The following is a 21,792-nucleotide window of genomic DNA, read 5'->3' on the forward strand; positions in this document are numbered from 1 at the left end:
GACCCAGACTACACAAATTTTTAGATGCCATGCACCCTTCCTTATGAGCACAACGCCTAGATAGGGGCAACTTACTCATATTTTGCCCGTTAAAAGGGTTTATTGTGAGAGGCCAAATTTCAGTTTTTACACTGCTACAGTCAGGCGTCAATGGTAGAATTGAAACCATGTTTGCGCTGTCACTGTAGTGGATGACACAATAGGTCCTCTGGTGACATTTCAACTTATGGGCTCTAAGTACACCTAATACCATATACTAGGGACTTATAGGAAAAGGGTTATGTCTATATGAGCACGTTTAAAATGAGGAGCACAGGCACTTTACTACAGTGTAGTAGGGATAAAGTGCCCAAGAGTTCTACAGCAATCAAAAATATAGGGTCCAGCAAAAGGAAAAATGTGGATTTCCTACAAAAGTGTTAGCATAATGAAAAATTCATCGGTTAAAGTACTGACAGTATACTGTAATGTTCTTCCAAACCAAAAAACTAACAGCTATACATTATGTCTCCTGTCTGCCTGAACTATGGGAATGGCTTGGAGTCTGTGATTCATGTGGCACTTTGCCGAGCTTGCTGCAACATTATGAAAATGACAATCCTGACTATAATCAAGAAATTAGGGGCCAGATGTATGAAACTATTTCTGCATTTGCAAATGGTGTGAGTCGCAAATTTCTGCGATTAGGAAATGCAAAATGGCCTCTCCTTATGAGTGAAAGGCTTTATATTCACAATTTAGGTAATCAAAATGTTTTCAATTACCTAAATTGTGAATGCAGATAGGGAATTTCAATTTGCAAATCCCTAATGCACATGTGAAATGCCTTTCCTAAATGCAAACTGTGGATTTAGGAAACGCTAATTACCCTCAACTTAAAGTTGATGGTAACCATGTGCTAACTTTGATAAATGCACAAAACTGCATTTTTAAAAGTGCCAGGTAGATCACACATGCCCCTAGAGCATGTGTGTGCTTTACATGTGCACACTTTCTTTTGTTGGGGCACCACAGGGGGGCTTTAGCCCACTAGGCACCCTTGGCTTTGCCCAAGCTAATTTGTGATTATCAATTAGGTAATCACGAATTAGCTAATACAAAACCATTCTCAACTATGGGCCTGTCGGCCCATAGGAACGACTGGAGCAATATTACCTAATAGTGATTCGCTATTTCCTAATTCGCTATTAGGTAATACTAAGTAATTGCAAAATCTTTGGTGATTCCTACATACATAGCATTGTGCGAATCCCAAATAGCAAATCATTAAAAATCGTTATTTGAGAATTGTAAAATGCTTTTTTGATGCATCTGGCCCTTGGTCAGAGATTAACCAAGCCAAAGAGAGTACACCTCCATGCACAGGATGATGAAGAAATATTTAGAAGAATAGTCCAGAATCAGGAGATGGCTAGTTGCTTTGTGAGAAAAAAGTTAAAGTAACAAGAAGCAGCTAATCAAAAGTCAACTGCTCCAGGCCTAGGCATTCTATGGGGTATAAGAGTTAAAGGCCTGGGTAGTCAAATTAGCAGGATACTGGTTCACATGACTACAAACAGGATTAAGCTTTTATCCTATGCTGTTTTTGCTGAAATATACATTTTTTTGTGTCCTTGTTTTCCACTTCCTTTCTTCCCTTTCCTTCTTTCCTCAGTTTCTCTTTTTCCGACTACTCTCTTTTTATTACTTCCTATTTTTCTTTTTTCTTTTCACTCAAGTTGCACTTAATGTATTCTATTGATTTAATGTGTATTCCTCTAATTGTTCCTGAAGGACCAAAAGTGTAAATCAATGTGTTTATTTGTAGTAACGTACAAAACGATAGTATGATACAGATGGCATTGCAGAGAACATTAGACACAAATGGCTCAGTAGAAGATGCAGGAAAAAAGTAAGATCAGGTGGGATAAGAAAACTGAAGTCGTTTTGAAGAGTAGCAGATCCAACCAAAAAGAAGCATTGTGGTTGCCTCAGATCCTCGATTAAATATAGAAGATCATTGATTTTGAAATGGCCTTTCATACTGTGGTGTTTAAAGAAAATTAGTCAATTTGCCTTGGAGATGAATGTAAGATATATAATCCAAACATTGACCTTGCTGAAATTGGATTACTTGAAGCATGTGAAGCATACCTACGGTATGAGCTCCTTAAAAATTAAATTTCTTCAAGGTGGTACAGTTATTAGAATAATGTACATTTGTGATTGTTATTTGACATGGTCCCTCTACTGCATGCCAGTTATAGTGTAATTAAAACATATGTGTCATTCTTAGAAGAAATCTATAATTGCAGTTTACAGCCTTTGAAAGGAAATGCAAGATTAGTAAAAGTAGGGACAGTGAAAAACCTTATTTGTTTCCAACTGTCTTCATGAGTCATTCAAAACAAACACCTGCAATGGAATGTGCGTGACATGTGTAGTTTCTTTTTGTGTAAATTCCTGTTTCATATTTGGCAATCTCTGGAAGCAAGAGAGGAGGACTATCACCTTGTACAGAAATAAACAGACATAAATTCAGATTCAGGGCCTCATATACAAAAATTATTCAGCGGGGCGCTACATGCAATTTTGTTGCCCCGATCTGTGCCATTTTAAAAGCACAGGGGTGTGTCGTATTAACAATAATACGATGCATCCATGTGTTTTCACATGCGCTTGCACGCAATTGGCTGTAATACGTCAGTGCAGGTACACTTGCGACATGTTGCAAGTGGGCCTGCGTTACGGGGATGATTTTTTTTGTGCAGGAAGGGACACCTTTTGGCACAAAACAATCATTGATGGCATTTTTCTCTTTCTATGTGTGCTGTAGAATGCTGCATGCATAAACACAGGCAAAAATGAGGAGAAATAAAAGTATTACTCATTGCTGCGTCACTCCTTCGCTACCCCTGGGGAGTCGCAGGATTCGGACGCATTCCCAGCTTTACAAAACTTTGTAAATCTGTGAATGTGCCAGGTTCAGTGGTTATTGTGTGGGAACACCCACAGAGAAACCAGTGGAACACCCCTTTCATGCAGAGTAATGTGGAAAAAGGGCCCATATTTACAAGTCCATGAAAAGTCCTGCAGGGTGTCTTTACGTGGCCTTGTATCTTCGGGCAGGCACACTGCGCCACTGGTGCATCAATAAAAGTGACGCACCGGCGGTGCAATGGCCTTGTAAATGAGGCCCTCAGTGTGTCATTTGATGCTGAGATGGGCAGATAATCCATTACTATGTGTTGCAGAGTTTTCACAGAGTATCTGAAAGTTGAAGGCAGGGGTTGTAAAAGATAAGGAGTTAGATTGTGTAACCAGATATAAATTTTTTATCTCTGATTAATCCATTTGAGGATGCTCCAAACACTGATACAATTTGTAATTTCCATTATTGTCTTTTCTTCTGTGCTTTTAAGTTCCGATTTTGAGTTGTTAAAGTTCTGTAATCAATGCTTTTTACTGAATCAGAAAAATATTCACCAAATTGTGTTTAGTATAGTATGCTGTAGAAGTGAGCGTTTAACCTTTGTCTGTTCGTGTGGGTATGTAAAAGCATATTTTTGACAGTGCAAAGTTTGTTATATTTATTTTAGTTAGTTGTCTGTAAAGCACTCCTTTGCCAACGTGACTAAGTTGACCTTTGAAAATTCCACAAACAAATCGATTCATATCAGGGATGCTTATACCTTTGGAATGCAACACTGATGACACCCCCTACTACACAATGTTATGATTAGGAATAGTATATGACACTTACCGATTTCTGTTGCTGGAGATCCAATCGGAAATCATTGTTGCTGCCTGTTGATGACATTGTTTGTTACCAAAGCTGCATGCCAGCATGATCACTTCCCGGCGAAGTTCTCTGTACAATCACAACACAGTACAAAGTGTTAATCATACCTATTGGTTTAAGGAAATGTAAGGTTCTATGGTCAAATTGTTAATCATACAAATTGGTTTAAAGAAATATAAAGTTCTAAGGTCAATGTCATGTTACAAGTATTATTGTATATTGCAGTATTTAAATGTTATATCAAAAACGTGTAATGTTAACATATAGTTGTACAAATAATTGCACATAAGTGGGATTTCCTCTGAAACCAAGGTAAACATCATTGAAGGAAAATAACAAGATGGAGAGACAGAAGTTTATCATATGAGGGACTGAAAGGAGAACTACTTCGAGACTGACCGCGGTAAACAATCAACTCATTGATTTACTTTGCATGGATACAGGACTGGAGTTTCACACAGAACAGAAAAAAGCAGCTTTAAGAAATATTAACCATAAAATCAAAAACTGTTGACTTTTCAATCCCTTAAGAAGTAAATAAAGCTTATACCTTAACACAGACTCTTATATATGGCTTCTGAAAATGTAGAACATGTCTGTTAAAAACCCAAGAACTACAATGCACCACTCACGTGAGTTGCAAAATAAGAGGTGAAAGAAGAAGAGATTTAAATTGAGAAAGTTGCCCAAATCTAATGTGTGTTTATCTTAGAGATTGCTCTATTATATAGGGGTGTACACAATGTATGGACTTTGAGGTAGTGTAATTACATGAAATGAGCCCACACTCCACAAATTACCCCATATAGTTCAACTTGAAAAAGTAATTGCACGTTGATTTCTGGTCACTTGGATTAAAAACACTTCAGCTCACATTTGGTTTTGTAGTTTTGCACTCCAAAACTACCTGAACAGTCCACTGGGGAAAAATAATCTACCTGAAACGTTAGTTGACCACCTAGGTTAAAGAAATGTTTCTCATGGTCAAAATACTCACTCGCAATCAGAGTTGTGATATCATGTTAAGAAATTACCCAAAAGGTCTGCTATGGTTACAAATCTACCTGAAATGACAATCAGTTTACCCAACCAGTATTTTGTGTTAAGATTTCTCCCCGAAATTACACAATGTGGTGTAATGATCAAATCTCAGTAATTGTGTGTAATTTTGTTATGCAAAATTACCAAACTGATGCACACTAAACTAAAGTTATGCCCAGGACTACTAATATGTTCTTCAGACAGGATAACAACAGTGGAATGTTGTCTGTGTAGAACTATAGACAAACTGTTGTTACGATGATTTAGATTTTATTAAAAAAAATCCTTTTTATCAATGAGGTTTATCAAGCTTACACCGCTTTCTTTTGTAAATGTAAATCTTTTTGAGGAAACAGTTACAAAGGTGCTCCAACTTTAAGGATTAGGCAGGATCAGCACATCTAACACTAGTTCAAAGGGTCCAAGACTTGGCTGGCACCACTTGGAGGGTTAGGACTCACCCCAGCGGAGACACAGGTGGCTAGCCAACCAGCCCATGAAGTCATTCTGGTAGGCTGGGCTCAAGCAACAAGGCGAGCCTCTAGCAGCATGGCAGTCCTCTGGGGAGCATGGCAGGCCTCAACCAGCAGGGGAGTACTCTGGTAGTAGCAGGACAGTGCTCTACAGGAGAAGGCAGATCTCAAGCAGCAGGGCAGTCCCCTGAAGCCCAGGAGTGTACGGAAGAGTTGCTCTGAGGGTCCCATATTTATACCTGTGGCAGCCTTTGAAGTAGGGTAATATTCTAGGCTACCCCACCTCTGGTTCTGGAAAGTTCTTCCCTTTGCCTGTTAAGGCCCCAAGATGTCTGGGATGACAAAAGACTAGTGCCAAGTTCCTTTGTGTGTGAGCTAGAGCCACACCCTTGAAATGCAAGTTGGGCAGAGAACAGCTTAGCCCCGAGCAATCCAGGCAGGATAGTCCATCCTGCTGGCCCCTAGCTCCCTTTGTCTCACTGTCTAGGAGGAATACACAAAGCCCAATAGCTAAGCCATTCAGTCATGTGACTCAGAATGCTCGCAGCAGGCATCAAATAATTAGGAAATTTTTCAGAATTCTGACCTAAAATCTGACTTTACCATTAAAGGGGAATTTAAATTACAATTCAATTGAGTCCAAACACAATATTCCTACCTGTTCCCAATCAAAAGTTAGTACTTAAATGTAATAAGATAACCCAATGTTATCATATGGGAGAAGTAGACCTTAGAAGTAAATAAAATGAATCTACAAGTGCTTCACTACCAACACTTGTAAAACTTAAAAAAACATATCATACTTTTTATATCCAAACCATCCTGCCCTATACGATTTTTAGGGCCTACCTTATGGGTGACTTATATGCATAAAAAATGTTTGAATGTATGACATTGTTCTGCATTCTGTCCATCACCTGTTGTTTTTGCATTTGTCAGCCCGAGTGGGACGGGTTTGCTCAGATGAGAGTCCCGTGCTCTCCATGCCACTGGAATCAAGCTATCCAGGCTGATGAGGGCTGAAAGCCCAAAACCGGTCCTTGGATGCTTGTTTCCAGTCCAGGGAGGACCTAGCTTGGCAGTTCAGGCTGGACTGTTCCCATGGGGCACAGGGTCAAGACTGATTTGCATATGGCTGGGTTCAAACTGGAATGGCATGGTGAGCAAAAAAACGATGGATATAGGCCCAGATCTCTGTACTGGGGTGAATGTATGGCATTGTTCTGCATTCTGTCCATCACCTGTTGTTTTTGCATTTGTCACCCCGAGTGGGACGGGTATGCTCAGATGTGAGTCCTGTGCTCTCCATGCCACTGGAATCAAGCTATCCAGGCTGATGAGGGCTGAAAGCCCAAAACCGGTCCTTGGATGCTTGTTTCCAGTCCAGGGAGGACCTAGCTTGGCAGTTCGGGCTGGACTGTTCCCATGGTGCACAGGGTCAAGTCTGATTTGCATATGGCTGGGTTCAAACTGGAATGGCATGGTGAGCAAAAAAACGATGGATTTAGGCCCAGATCTCTGTACTGGGGTGAATGTATGACATTGTTCTGCATTCTGTCCAACACCTGTTGTTTTTGCATTTGTCAACCCGAGTGGGACGGGTATGCTCAGACGTGAGTCCCGTGCTCTCCATGCCACTGGAATCAAGCTATCCAGGCTGATGAGGGCTGAACGCCCAAAACCGGTCCTTGGATGCTTGTTTCCAGTCCAGGGAGGACCTAGCTTGGCAGTTCGGGCTGGACTGTTCCCATGGGGCACAGGGTCAAGACTGATTTGCATATGGCTGGGTTCAAACTGGAATGGCATGCTGAGCAAAAAAAAGATGGTTTTAGGCCCAGATCTCTGTACTGGGGTGAATGTATGACATTGTTCTACATTCTGTATATCACCTGTTTTTTAAAAAAAATGTTTGGGCCTGGCAAAAGATTTATTTTGCAAGGTTGAATTGTCAGTTTAAAACTGCACTACAGGTTGAAATGGCAGGCCTGATACATGATTTATAGTGCAACTTTAGTGGGTATCTCAATGAGTGCTGCAGGCACTCTAGAAGCATTTAATTTATAGGCCCTGGGTGCCATGTAGTTCCATACCCTAGGAGATTACAAATTAATTTAAGGGTGAATGAGATGCAGGCAAATTTTACCAGGTTTTATGGAGAGTGCACACACACTTTAGCACTAGTTAGCAGTGATCAAGTGGACAGAATCCTAAGGCCAACAATATTGAAATCCAGAAAACAGGAGGGCTGAAGACAAAATGTTTGGGGGTTTGACCACACCAAGGAAGTCAGGTCTAACACCCACAGATTGGGATGGTCTGTAGTACAATAGAACGGTTTTCATTCTTTAGTCCTCCTTGGTGGTTGCCTTACAGTCCAGTTGAGGATTTCTCTATTTCCTCTCAATAATCACATTTGTTAACTTTGTGATCTCTGCCAAGGCACTTGATTATACTTCTGATTAAGCCCGGACGGGTAACTATGCTCTGCCAGCATAGTTTACGTAGTTTTGCCTACTCCGCAATCTATTACGAATGCGGAGTTTAGGCAAAACTACAACTCCGTGGCGGAGCGTAGTTAGCCGGCCCCTTCACCTTCCCAAAGTAATTAAAAGTAATTGAAAAGGCACTTACCTGCCATGGCTGCATCCTCCTCACCATGGCTGCTCTCCTGCCTCCTCCTCACCATCCTTCTTCAGTGATAACCCCTACGTTGTACATCTTACGGATGCACATGCGCAAGACGTACAACATAGGGGTTATCAGTGAAGAAGGACGGCGAGGAGGAGGCAGGAAATGAAATGAAATACCAGTATTTGAAAAAGCGCACAGCTACCTCCGAAGTGATGTCCCGGCGCTGGGGGCCCACGGGAAGATTAAGCAAGCTATTGTCCAGACTCACATGGTCTGGGCTAACCTGCCGCCGGCACCGGGGATCGAACCGTGAGCCCCCTAGTCCAGAGTCAGGCACCCTGGCCGCTGCGCCACACCTCTTCCACAAAGGAGAGAGGCCATTGCGAGGCGGAGGCAGCCACGGGGCAGGTAAGTGCCTTTTGAATTACTTTTAATTACTGTGGGAGGGGGAGGGCGTGGAGCGGACAGAAGTTCCACAGAGTTGTTTTCCAACTCAGTGGAACTTCGCATTGAGGCACTCCTTCTGATCCGCCCAGGGTTAGTTCTGATCAACAGTAGACATTTCAAACATATATTTAAAAAACGTCCAGGCCACAACACAAGCTTAGGCAACTGCAAAGGACAAATTCAGTTTTAGGCCCTTCCTCATAAGTTTTTGATGTTTTAGTACTTTGTACTCCTTGATGCTGAGGGTGAAAATGTTCTTAGATGCAAGCTTTCTAACGCTGAACTGTGCCAGTTTCAAACACAACATTTTGGTGCCCATTTCATTAGTGAAATTAGGAGGCTTGAACATTTCAGCTCTTTGTCTGCATTATAGCCTGTATTCAGTTCCAGATTGTGCCACCCCTACTATTCCAACAGTAAGCTTAGAATCTCAAGGAACAGGAGGGACAGAGCTCTTACACACAATACAATGTGTGTGAGAGAAGACTAAGGTTAATGCTTTGGCTCCTATAGATGGAATACTCTTCCAGGTGATATTCAAAAATCTCCCATTTGTACACCCAGCAGAGGACTCAACATGATGTTGTTTAGTAAATGAATGTAAAGTTGTTTTGATTGGCTTATGTGATGTCTTTTCACTGTGTTTTCATGCAAATTTGAAAATGTTTTTTATGTATCTGTGGTCAGAAATGTGTATTAAACAACTTTATTCCACTGATGCTTTATTTTTGTACAGGTTTAGCATATGGTATGACTTCTACTGTAAAGGTCTAATTGTGTCTGCACTGTTGCCTTTTAACCCTTTTGCTGCGGCGGCAATTCCGCGCTACGGAGGTGGGGGGCCGCGGGGGGGCTTGTGATGACGCGGTTCCGTCACGGCCACGCCCGCTCAATAGAATGCGCAGCGCAGGCGCGTAATCAGCGGTGGCCGGGCCGTGACGGAACCGCTCCGTCACCAGCACAGCCCACCCGAGGGGCGTGACGGAGCGGTGCCGTCACCAGCGCGGGAGGGATTAAACTAGATTCACACTAATTAAATTCTTAAAACATAGTGAACACGAATCTAGTGACACAATGCTGGTAATACACGTGTAATCCTTTTGATCTGCATAGGGTAGCTGTGTTTGAAACCAGTCCCAGTGTGATCAGCAAGGGGTGATTTACACTAAGGGAAATCAATAATCACCACTATCTGATATATGTGGCACAATCATGGAAACATGATTTCAAAATATTTTGTAGTTGATTGTGGATCTCACAAGAAGGTTCTTTAAAAACTACCCTCTAAAACTGTGTGTGAACATTAGCTAGGGAGAAGACATGTAATTGCTGTGCACTCATTTTATCAGATGGTAAAGATACCAACCATAAAGGAAACATAAATAAGAATCAGTAACTTCATATGACAAATATTTCAGAGTGGCCTATGTCACTGGGACCTACAATGGAAAAAACTTACTTTAGTTGGATCAGTGGCTTTCAAGCTCTAGCTATCAGGGACAACAGTATTAAAATATAAATCCAATAAATCGTAGTTGCTGACTGGTACAGTCTTATAATAAAATGGAAGTTGAAATATTTCATGGTATGGTCCAGATCACCCTGCACAAAGAGCTTAAAACTTGTTGTCATCTTCACTCCCTGCACCACTGAGACTTTAAGGCTGTTGGGAGAAATTGGATGATTATATGTGTTAAAAATGGGGGTTCTGGTTGTCAGAGTAGTCCCCCTGTACAAATAGGAACCACCACTCTAGCCATGGTAAGCAAGATACATACTAAAAGATAACCTGTGCTCAACCTCTGGTAGCTTGGCACAGAGCATTCAGACTTAACTAAAGAAGCAATGTGTAAAGTATTTGTGCAGCACACACACACAGTAACACAATGAATAGACGATACACATATTCCACACTGGGTTAGACAAATAGGTTATATTTTTATGAATGAAACAAGATTAAAACAACAAAAATCCAATATGTTGAGCTGGAGTTATGAATTTGTAAAGAATAAATAAAAATGTAGTACTTAGAAGCAAATAGCACTTAGTGTTACTTGAGAGTGTGCTGGACCAGGGTAAATCCAAATTTCAGGCTGACTGCAATGGAGGGCAGGCTGGCTACATGACTCATGCAGGTCCAGCTGAAACAGTACCTTGGATTAAGGAAGCGTCAATATCGAAGGCTCAATGTATCGGTTCTGATCCACACAGTCGACAAAGGCTTCGTCGAAGAATCCCCTTATGATTTAGGCGTTGCATTTTCATGGAGTTGCACTGTCCGTTATTATCAGGCCATGCAGTCCTCAAAGCAATGTTGTTGATCGGCTCCTGCATCGGGATCGAAGAGCAATGCATCAGTTCTAATTGGCGCAAAGTCGTCAATAAGTCAATTTGGATAGTCCTGTCCAACAGAAGCTCAGTTTCAAGGGCCCAGGAGTGGATTGGCACCACTTGGCAGGGCTGGACTCACAGATGATGTTCAGGTGTTTTTGAAGGTAGGCTTTGATGGTCCTGAGACTTCAGAACAGGGGGCATGCCAGCAAGCCCTTTGAGTCACTCTGGGTTCAAGTGGATGGGGGTCCCCTCCTTGTCCTCAGCAGGGCAGAGATCTGCAGGCAGCACAGCAAAGCAGAAAATAAGTTCTTCCAGAGCAACAGTCAAGCAGAGTGGCAATCCATGTAGCACAGTAGTCTTTACTCCTTGAAGCGCTCTCCACAGCTTCAGTAGTGCAATGAGTTGGTAGGGTCAGCACAGTGGTACTTATACCCAGTTGTGACTTTGAAGTGGGGGGGACTTAAAAAAATGGTCTTTGAAGTGCACAGAGGCCCTTTCTTCCCAGCCCTGGCTCCAGGGTTTCAGTGGGTGGCGATGATGGGCGCAGCATTAGAGCAAATCAAACACTCACCCCCAGTCCACTGATCTGGGTTTAATCCATCATCATTTTTTTTAGCTCACTCCACCACCCCAGTTCAGATATGGCCATATGCAAATCAGTCTAACCATGTGCCTCATGGGAACAGTCCAGCCTGAACTGCCAAGCCATGTCTTCCCTGGACTGGACACAAACATCCTGGGACCGGTTTTGAGTTCATAACCCTCATCAGCCAGGCTATCTTGAATCTAGTGGCAAAGTGAGCAAGGGACCCACGCCTGGGCATACCCTGCCAACTTAGGGCAAACAAAGCGATACCAAAGGGGATGATGGACGGAGCGTTAGAGCAAATCAAACTCACCCCCAGTCAACTGATTTTTTATTTATTTTATTTATTTATTTAAACTTATAAGGCGCGCAGCTACCCGCAGTGGGTTGCCCGCAGTGGGTTGCCCGGCGCCCGGCGCTAAGGGATAGACTGAAGAAGAATGAACTACCAAGCAACTGTCAATGAAACTACTGAAGAAGACTGCTCAGATTACTGCTGAAAAAGCCAAGTTTTTAAACCGAGTTTTTAACTGATCTGGGTTTAATCCATCATCATTCTTTAGTTCACTCCACCACCCCAGTTCAGACATGGCCATATGCAAATCACTCTGACCCTGTGCCTCATGGGAACAGGCCAGCACGAACTGCCAAGCCATGTCTTCCCTGGACCGGAAACAAGCATCCTGGGACCGGTTTCGGGTTCATAACCCTCATCAGCCAGGCTATCTTGAATCCAGTAGCAAAGTTAGCAAGGGACCCACGTCTGGGCATACCCTGCCAACTTAGGGCGAACAAATCAATACCAAAGGGGATGATGGACAGAGCATTAGAGCAAATCAAACACCCACTCCCAGTTCCCTGATCTGGGTTTAATCCATCATCATTCTTTAGCTCACTCCACCACCCCAGTTCAGACATGGCGAAATGCAAATCAGTCTGACCCTATGCCTCATGGGAACAGTCCAGCCCGAACTGCCAAGCCATGTCTTCCCTGGACCTGAAACAAGCATCTTGGGACCAGTTTCTGGTTCATAACCCTAATCAGCCAGGCTATCTTAAATCCAGTGGCAAAGTGAGCAAGGTATCCATGTCTGGGCATACCCTGCCAATTTAGGGAGAACAAAGCGATACCAAAGGGGATGATGGATGGAGCGTTAGAGGTGTCAGGTGGTAAGAGACACCAGTGGGCCCTTTATGGTGTTTTTCTTCCTTCAGACAGCAATTTCCATTAGTATTGGGCTCACTTAGACTCTTGTATAGGTTTGGCTAATCTTCAGTTTAAGTCTCTTCTCCTCTCTGTTACTGCAGTAACCTTTTCTTCACACTTTGTTCCTTCCACTCATCGCCATTGTGGTAAATGAAGATGCAGGGTAGCCAGTATTACAGGTGATAACAGGATGGTTTAGTCTTTAGGATACAAGTCTCAGGTTACAGGTAGAAGATGGTAAGATGGAAGCAGGAAGGCCCCACAAGGAGCAGCATCCTTTCTCCTCAATCCACGCACTCCAACTGACATTCACTCCACCAGGCACACATCAGCATTCTATTGCCTTTCACTCACACTGGGTGAGCAGCCGGGGACATAAAACTAAGGCAAGAATGCCTGGCTGCAAAGAAATGACAATACAGTAAACCATGTTATACTGTATACTTATAAGAATACTTACTTACAAGTAAATGATTTAATCAAAACAGGTTTATACACCAATGTTACCGTGTTTAGGGGAGAAGCACATTCACTTTAGCAATGGTCAGCAGTGGTAACGTGCTCAGAGTCCTAAGTCCAACAAAGAAAAAGGTCACAAAAAGAGGAGGAGGAAGGCAAAACATTAGAGGTGATCCTTCATAGAGGACCATTTTCCAACAATGTGTATACTTAATGATGGTGAATTGTTGTTGTGGGTGCTTTGGGCTTCTCGTTAGACAAGAGGCATAAGAGAGCATGACCCATTCTATGAAAACCACAGACTATACAAATAATTTCCATATTGATCCATTAAGTGTAAACATGTTTTATAAGGTCCTGCTAATCTGATTTAGGAGGTAGGGGGTCACAACAGAAGGTCAAAGAAGGAATGCAATCCAGTGGGCACACTCCTTGGCTATGTAAGGAACATCCAAGGACATACAGAGCCACCCAAACTGCCTTCAAAGTTGATAGGCTGGCAAATACTTGTAGGGTAGGGTGTTCATGCTTTTGGATGCAGTACATATGCTGATACTTCTTTCCCTTCTCTTAAAAGTAAACAATATGGTTCTCTCTGCTTGAGAACAATGGACTTACCCAAGCCAAATATATGGGGCAAGGGGCAAGATTTTCCAATCCAGTGGCATGGATCTGACAGGCTCATTAGAAGTGAAAGCAGGTGACATCTTTAGGTTGAGGGCATGACATATTGGAGAAGATGCCAAGACAGTGAGCAATGAGCTCCATTTAAAAGAAGTTAGGACAATGATCTGTCTCCAGCCAACAGAAAACAGCAAAGCGGAAATGGATATGCCACCAATAATCAGGTCCTGAGACATCAAGAGAGGGTTCCAGGAGAGGTCTCCTCATTCCTATATTACACCCCCTCTGCAGGGCTTGAATGAACAGATGCTGGAGAGCTGGACGTCGATCTGTTGAGCCTACATTCTTTCTTATAAACAAGTGGACTGGAGAGAAGAGGGGAAGAGCAGGGTGACAAACACAAAGGAAGAGGACACATGCCGGAGATCTAAGACCCTAATCTAATGAGCCTATTTTCTTCCTTAATGCGATCTATTGCTCAGATCTTGTGACAGCCAGGAGTAAACAGAGACTCCCTTAATATAAAACTGCAAGAACCATTTACCTAGGAGGGAACCTTAAAAAAGTGAACCCATATGAGGGAACAACTTTATGCGAGAACATTCCTTTATGTGGGGATAGAGAAATGAAGGACTTTCTTATTGTTCCAGTATTTCCTTTTTATAAACCCTGCAACAATGATCACAGGACTTAATCAATAAAGTTTTAATCTGCAGCATCCAAACCCGTGTAACCCTCCTTTGCATATGGACAATCAGACATATTAAATTATAATAATGGTGTCTCAAATAGAATTCTCATCTATTCCACCCACTTAGGCAGGCAAGGATATATTCCCTGTTACTTGATGCTTATTGGGGTTAGCCACCTTTGCCGTCTATCCTTGATGTCTATAATATTGGGATAGCAAAATCGATTGGGAATTTTCCTATTTATACACTAGGATCCTTTAGGCTAAAAGATCCTAGTGTATAAATAGGAAAATTCCCAATCGACTAAAGGATACTAGTGTATAAATAGGAAAATTCCCAATTGATTTTGCTATCCCATTAGGAAGCCTCTAGCATTAGCCTTCTTGGGTGAAAATTAATATTTTACCCCTGGAAAGTTAATTTAATTTGAACTACGTATCTGACAATTGGTATTATCCATAGGCACCCTTTGATTAAAAATGCAGGAGGTAGCAAGAATTACATCACGCACCCTTAGGCCTTAATTACATCATATGATTTGAATCTAACCAGGAATCAATGTCAAATGATCTCTACTCTGATTACAGAAGTTCTATAATAACTGCATGATCAAGGACACATGGTGAAAGATTAGTTACGTTACATGAGGACACACATTAATTTTTGTTAGGCACGGGGAGACTAAGTGATTTGCCCAGAATCACAGGATGTTTAGCGACATTGCCGAGACTCGAACCCAGGTCCACAGGTCTGAAGTCGAGCGCCCTAGCCGGTAGGCCAACTCCTCTCCCCATTCATTCCCACTCATTCTCATGTTTTCTCACAGAATTAGTCACTCTTTCTCTCACTGACATTCTTATTCACTCTGTCTCAATGGTACTCACTCACACTCAATTTCACTCACTCATACTCACCCTCTGTCACCGATTGGCATTTACTCGCACACAAGCTCCGCACATACAAATATGCTCTCACAGAAGCAAACTATTACCTGCAAGCAGGCACAAAACATACATTTAAAAGCAGCTTCTGCTGCTCCATATTTATTTTGCTAATTGTAAATAAAGGAATATTATTCACTATTAGCATAATAAGAAATGGGCAGAAAACAAACAGGGTGAAAACCCGATGTCCCCACAGATGGGGACATCTGGGTTTGCAGGGCATGCAGGGCGGACATGCAGGGGTCACGAGGGGTCACAACATCACTCCTGGCCAGTAGCAGTCGGTTGGGGAGTACCTGCCGGGGGGTGATGTGGGGAGGGGGAGGGGCAGGGTGGGGGGTAGTAATGTATGGATAATGAAGGTTTGCAGCTAAGTAAACATTTAAATAAATCAAAAGAATTTCGTTGCGTGCACTGCATCCCCAAATGCAATGCAGTGCGCGCAACGAAATTAGTTTAATTTATTTAAATGTTTACTCACCTGCAAACCTCCATTATCCATACATTACTAGCCCCCACCATGCCCCTCCCCCTCCCCACGTCACCGCCCCGGCAGGTACTCCTCTACCGACCGCGGCTGCTCCAGGCTTGGCCCTTGCGTCCCATGGCACTGCCTTTTCGACCGCCGTCCCCACAGATTAGCTGCCTGCGTGTTCTTGGCATTGATTGTGCCATCTCTGAGGTCAGCGGTCGAAAAGGCAGTGCCATGGGATGCATGGCCAAGCCAGGAGTGATGGTGTGACCCCTCGTGACCCCTAAATGACACCCATAATGGTATCAACTGCAGTGATAGATCTTTTAAGACAAATAATGTCCTTTTCACACCAATGCATTTGGGCTCAGAACTGGAAACAAAAATCCATAATAAACTTCACAGAGAGTTTCTGTCTTCTGGATAATCGCCAAGAAAAGCCAACTTCCCACTGAACTCAGACATAAACATAGTTTTCCCTATTATGGTTCAAGCTGTTGGATCTTCTTTTGGCAGCCAAAGTACAGCACAAATGTCCTCTCCTGGGGCCTTGTGGTTTTCAGGGTGGAAGGAATGCTGTAACAGCAAAACCTGCTGCTCCCTGACTCTCTGTAGAGGCATGGAATGTGCTGGGTTCCCATTAGTTGAGCAGCCCCAGTGGTCCACCCTCCACTGGAGCATTTAGTCAGAGCAACAGTCATCCTTCCCTCTTGAATCTCTAATTACAGTCACTCATTTTTTAACCATTTTATGGGAAATCTTAAATGAAACCCACGTGCAAGTAAATCGATGCCATTTACTTTTTTGTTAAAAAATGGGAAAATGCACACTTTTCAAGTGTGTTTCTTTAAACAACAAGAGCGCTCCAAGAGGGTGCTTCAAACATGCATACCCTTGTCATACTTCACTGTTGTTAAAGGAGCCAGCAAGGGGCAACTTATTTATAGCAGACAGATTTCAAGGTAGAGGGAAAGGATCTTTAAATAGGGTGAGTAGTCATCTGCCACATGAGTAAGGACCTCCCTCGGCTGACTCGGCGGAGTGGTGCCAACAGACAAGGACTACATGAGGGCATTTTATTTTTGCAGATTTTTGACTTTTATGGCTCTGGATTCACCCTTTTTAAAGCCATTAAACTCTCCAACTAATATCTTTCACAGTACATTATTTAACGTCTTCTGTTTTTGTGGAACCTTTAGCTGTGAATAGGAAATTGTAAAAATTCAAAGTCTTCTCGCTGACATGTCCTACTCACTCGCAGTTATTTTTTCCGACCAGGATCTGCATTGTGGATCATTTGACTTCACTACTTGCACAAAATCTTGGGGTTTTATTAGCTTGCAAGACCATTAGTGATTTTAGTGCAAACCCCTCCCCCCCTTTGATAGTTCTTGTTTCTTCTTGAAACGTCACAATTTACTTCTTTAAAGTCTGGTTATCATGAATAAGAACTTTATCAAAAAGGTTGTTTGGCTACAACCATTGTTCCTTTCGCTTTTGAAATGGCTGAATGTTCACCTACAATTATTTCTCATGCTCTACATTCCAACGCCCTCAGAAGAAGTCACCCAGAAGATATGCCTTAAACTCAGGGCAAATGATGATCCTCATAGGCACAGGGGCTCCAACATTTTGTCAAGCTGAGAACGCCACAATGCACCAAAATGTGGCCACATTCCTCCTGCAACTGATGTATATATCTTTTTTATCTGAACAACTCCACCAGGTCACGCAGGTTACAGGTCATGGATCTTCATGATCCCAGTTTCTCTCTGTAGGATACCGTGGCTTCTTCAGCCACTTCCTTAAAATGGCAATGTTACCGTATTCGGCCACTCGTGTGCCAAAAACCGCAACAACCTCTTCGCAGCAGAAGATCTTGTGTTCCTCCCTCCCTCATGAGAAGTCCCACTTTTTCGGTTGCAATATGTCTAAGCTCACCCCCCCCCCCCACTATTAGCTGGATATTGTCTATTCTGGATAACGTGGGACTCTACCTAAGTGTGTTACACCACTTCATGTGAACATGATTTCTTGTCCAGTGGGAGGTAAAACATCTGGCGAACCAGGACACCACACTGATCTATTCTTGTAAAACATGTGCTCGGTAAGATGGTATAACAATTGGAATTATGTGGAGAAGCTGGGATTTTAGGTATTGACTAACATACACAGAAATTCCTAGGTTAATAGATTTTCACTGAAGAAAAATACCTACTTTTTGCTTAGTAGGCTTCTCTTCTAATCCCCTCTCTATACAGGTGAAAGAGTGGAAAAGTGAAAAGGATAAAAAGGCACGAATGCCATAAGAGTAGGCTGGGATGGGAAGGGTGACTCTTACATTGAGCCATTAACAATTCATACTTTTACAGGGGACGGAGACGTGCACCAGAAATAATACATGAGTTGTCATAGGCTGAGTGAGCGAGAAAAGAGCTCGACCTGGAGGAAGGGATAGATGGGCTTTGTAGTGGCAGCACGAACATTATTTGTCACCTTTTGTAAAGGCTATTTACACATTTTCACGTGAATAAAAGTAGAATACGATATGCCATCACGGGGCGCTGCATGTCTCCAGCTTCAAAGGCAATCCTTGGCGTTCTGCACAAATTGCTATTTCGCCTGTCACGTCCACAGAGCCACGGAGTTCTGATTGAGCAACCCAGCTTGAACTCCTATCAATATTCTAAGGACATTCAGTTTGTCCCTAGACTGAAATAAACATCGAATTAAAAACATCCAGGGAGCCGTCTGAAGGATGTAGCCGTCTGTAGGGCAAGCCATGTGTGAACCCTGCATTACGGGTGCACAATGCTATTATTGTTCTGACACCAAAGCCTGTACAATAACAGAATAGCATCCAATGGACTTTGGTCGAGGCCTGCTTCAGAATGTTTCAATTGTAAAACTCTATCAGATCTCTGTAAAGAATATTAATTCGTTTTCTCTGTGCATACCTGTAGATTTAAAAGAAAAATGTAGAAGATTCGATAATATGAATATTGATCTGGACGGATTGATTACCTGCGAGTCTTACAGCATGCCTGATTGGGGTTCTTTAAAGCAACAGCAGAAAAAACATGTTGTCATTGTTTGTCTAGGACATTCTGTTTTCTTGTGTGTTCTGTGCACTTTTTGACTCTGTGCGAAGCATACCTGTGAAATGGCATTGCTTGTTTAACCTCTGAACTTCTTTTCAGCAGTATTGCTTTGTTAAAGGTTATAGCGAATGAGGTTCGTACTTATATGTAGTATGATACTCTTCATATAGTCATGAATTTAAAATCACGCCTACCGAAATCCAGAGTCTGTTCCACCACTGCAAAAAAAAAAGATATATATATATATATATATTCCGGCTCCTAGGTGTACCAGGCTCCCGGGGCACTCCCGGGCGGGTGCCGTTGCGCGTCGGTACTCACGCGTTTCTATGACAGCTCCACTCGTTCCTTTATCCAAAAAACGATAACGCACTCCCGGGTAGTTATGTGGCAAAATTTCTTTAATCAGCTACGGACAAACAGACGTGTTTCAGACCTAAAGTCCTTCATCAGTGTTTACACTCATGTGTTATCCAGACACGTTAAATACACATTGTATCCTGCCATAAAGATAAATGATGGACACTTCAAACATCATTGCAAACCGCGGCCATCTTATAGTGATTTTTTCGTAAATGTAAACATAATTATAAAACATTATATTATGTTGTTGCCGGTCTAACTGATTATATCTAGCTGTGTATCAGCATTTCACCGGCAAAATCTTTACTCGCGATTATACACTCGGTTTGTAATTCAATTATGTTAACCACACAAAAATATCCAGCTCGGACAGTGCGATCATCTGCCAATTGTCTGGGACTCTAATATTTAAATATTTAAATTGTGCTGGTCAGCATTCTTATGCTTTGACCGATGAGAGATCTCTAGTCCCCTGTCGGTGACTGAAAGAATAGTCTCGCCGTGGATCGGCATGTCACCGACTACTACAATGACAGTATGATCGCAATGCTTAGGAGCGGATTATGCATATAACAATTCAGCACCTCTTTTCAGCAATAAACAATATTTACAGAACTCATAATTTAGCCATCAATCGGCTAGTAAAGTCACATATTACTAAAAACTCCCATTGAATTTTTCTGATAACCAAGCCTAATTAATTAAACAGATCCAGTCATGATCATATTTCATTATATATAAGCTTATACAGGCATGATCCTATTTCATTGTATATGAATATAGATTAGGGAGGAGAGATAAAGATATTTAGTCGATTTTGTAAATAAAGCATGGAGAGAGGGAGAGAGAGAAGGAGGAAAGAGAAAAGGGAGAAAGAAGAAGAAAAGAATGATACTTCATTCCACACAGATTCTTGAAATATTTATAATCATTTGCCGATATGTAAGATCCTATCCTATCAGCTTATCACATCATCTACCTAGATGCACTGTCAGTTCCTCCCCAATATTCAACCCACCAGGTTGTTTCGTCTGCATATCTATTATGTACCGCGACTCAAGTCTGCGTAAACATAACAGTCTGTCCCCTCCTCTGGGATTGGGCGGTACATGGTCTAGACCAAAGTATTGGAGCAGCCCACGGTTACTCTCATGTTTCTGAGCGAAGTGTCTGGCCACCAGATAGGAGACATCTTTATTCATTATGGCTCATTGATGTTCCAACACTCGCATCTTTACGTTGTTGATGGTACTGCCTACATATTTGAGGCCACAGGGACATACAAGACAATATACCGCATAGGGTGTGGTACATGTAATGAATTCTTTGATTTTCTTAGGGTGGGATAGACCTGGAATTTGATAATGGAGGACCCTCCTGCTGTTTTCACATGCCCGGCATTTTCCACACGGGAAAAAGCCTGCCATGTCCCTAAGAGTGCCTATTGTAGGGATTTTGATGGGAGCCAAGTGACTGTGCACTACCTTATCTTTAAATGATCTCGATTTACGGAAAGTGATGAGAGGTCTTTCCGGTACATCACAACCAATAATTGGGTCAGTACGCAGAATGTGCCAACTCTTTGAGAGCATGCCTCTTAGAGCATTGGCCCCATCTGAGTATGTAGTGATCATCCTGAATTTATTTTCAGGGTCAGAGTCGCTTTTCTTTTTCTGATCACAGTTCAATAATTGTTGCCTCAGGATCTTAGCTACTTTCTCAAGTGTTTTATTAAGCATATCTGGATTGTATCCTCTCATACGAAATACAGGAACTCATTCATTCATAGTTCCTGTTTAAATAAGTATGTGTTTCTATAAGTGATTGTTTAAGAGAATAAATATGTGTACATTTCCTTAGAAGTAAGGTGGTAGTGTGTGTATAGCTCTATATGCAAATAAATGGATGTTCAATAGTTTATTTGCATGTGTGAGTATGTGTGTGAGTAACTTTTGGATGACTGTCGGTGTGTAACAGGATGTATAGGTGTATCACTACATATGATGAGTGAGTATATGTATGAGTGACTATATAGAACTGTTTGTGAATGAGTGGATGTGTATATAGATGGTGGAATTACTGAATTGGTTGTTGTAACTGATATGGGTATCTCAATTTTTTTGAAAATTTTAGTTTCTATTTTTGAATATGTGTTTCAAGGGTTACATTACAGTGAAAGGAGGTCTGTCACTCTGTCACAAGGATGGTGTCATCAGTGATGTCATGAGTGATGTCACTGACCATGTCATGAGTGATGTAATATGTGACGTCATCAGCAGTGCATTGCACGCGCAAGTTATAGTGAGTCCAACTAACTATAACGTGGGAATTTCAATGGTTTTATGGCAGTAAAATTTCCAGCTAACTCTAACTGGTGTGAAACCTATGTTTTTTTCAGTGAATTTATTAGGTTTTTTAAATGCTAATTCCTAACTATAACTGGTGTGAAACCTATGGTTTTTTCAGTGAATTTCAAAGGTGTTAATAGCAAATCTCTATAGGTATGAAAAGTAATATTTTTCATACCGAATTTTATATTGTATAATTATGTAATAGTATTTTTTATGTTTATTTATTTATTTATATTATTTTTTTGCCCCGGAGCGCTCCCGGGGCGCGTACCGATGCGCTCACTGG

The 21,792-nt window shown here is 42.0% G+C and overlaps 1 protein-coding gene across 1 annotated transcript in view; it reads right to left on the reverse strand.

The window, feature by feature from the left end:
• TRHDE (thyrotropin releasing hormone degrading enzyme) overlaps positions 1–21,792 on the reverse strand; it is a 2,026,389-nt gene that overhangs the window by 272,272 nt on the left and 1,732,325 nt on the right. Inside the window, exon 15 of the mRNA XM_078678167.1 lies at positions 3,743–3,850. Within this exon, the coding sequence (XP_078534293.1) occupies positions 3,743–3,850 (108 nt within the window). The remainder of the gene's footprint in view (positions 1–3,742; positions 3,851–21,792) is intronic.

The sequence above is a fragment of the Lissotriton helveticus genome, chromosome 1_1 (genome assembly GCF_964261635.1).
Source record: "Lissotriton helveticus chromosome 1_1, aLisHel1.1, whole genome shotgun sequence".
Taxonomy (NCBI): Eukaryota; Metazoa; Chordata; class Amphibia; order Caudata; family Salamandridae; genus Lissotriton; species Lissotriton helveticus.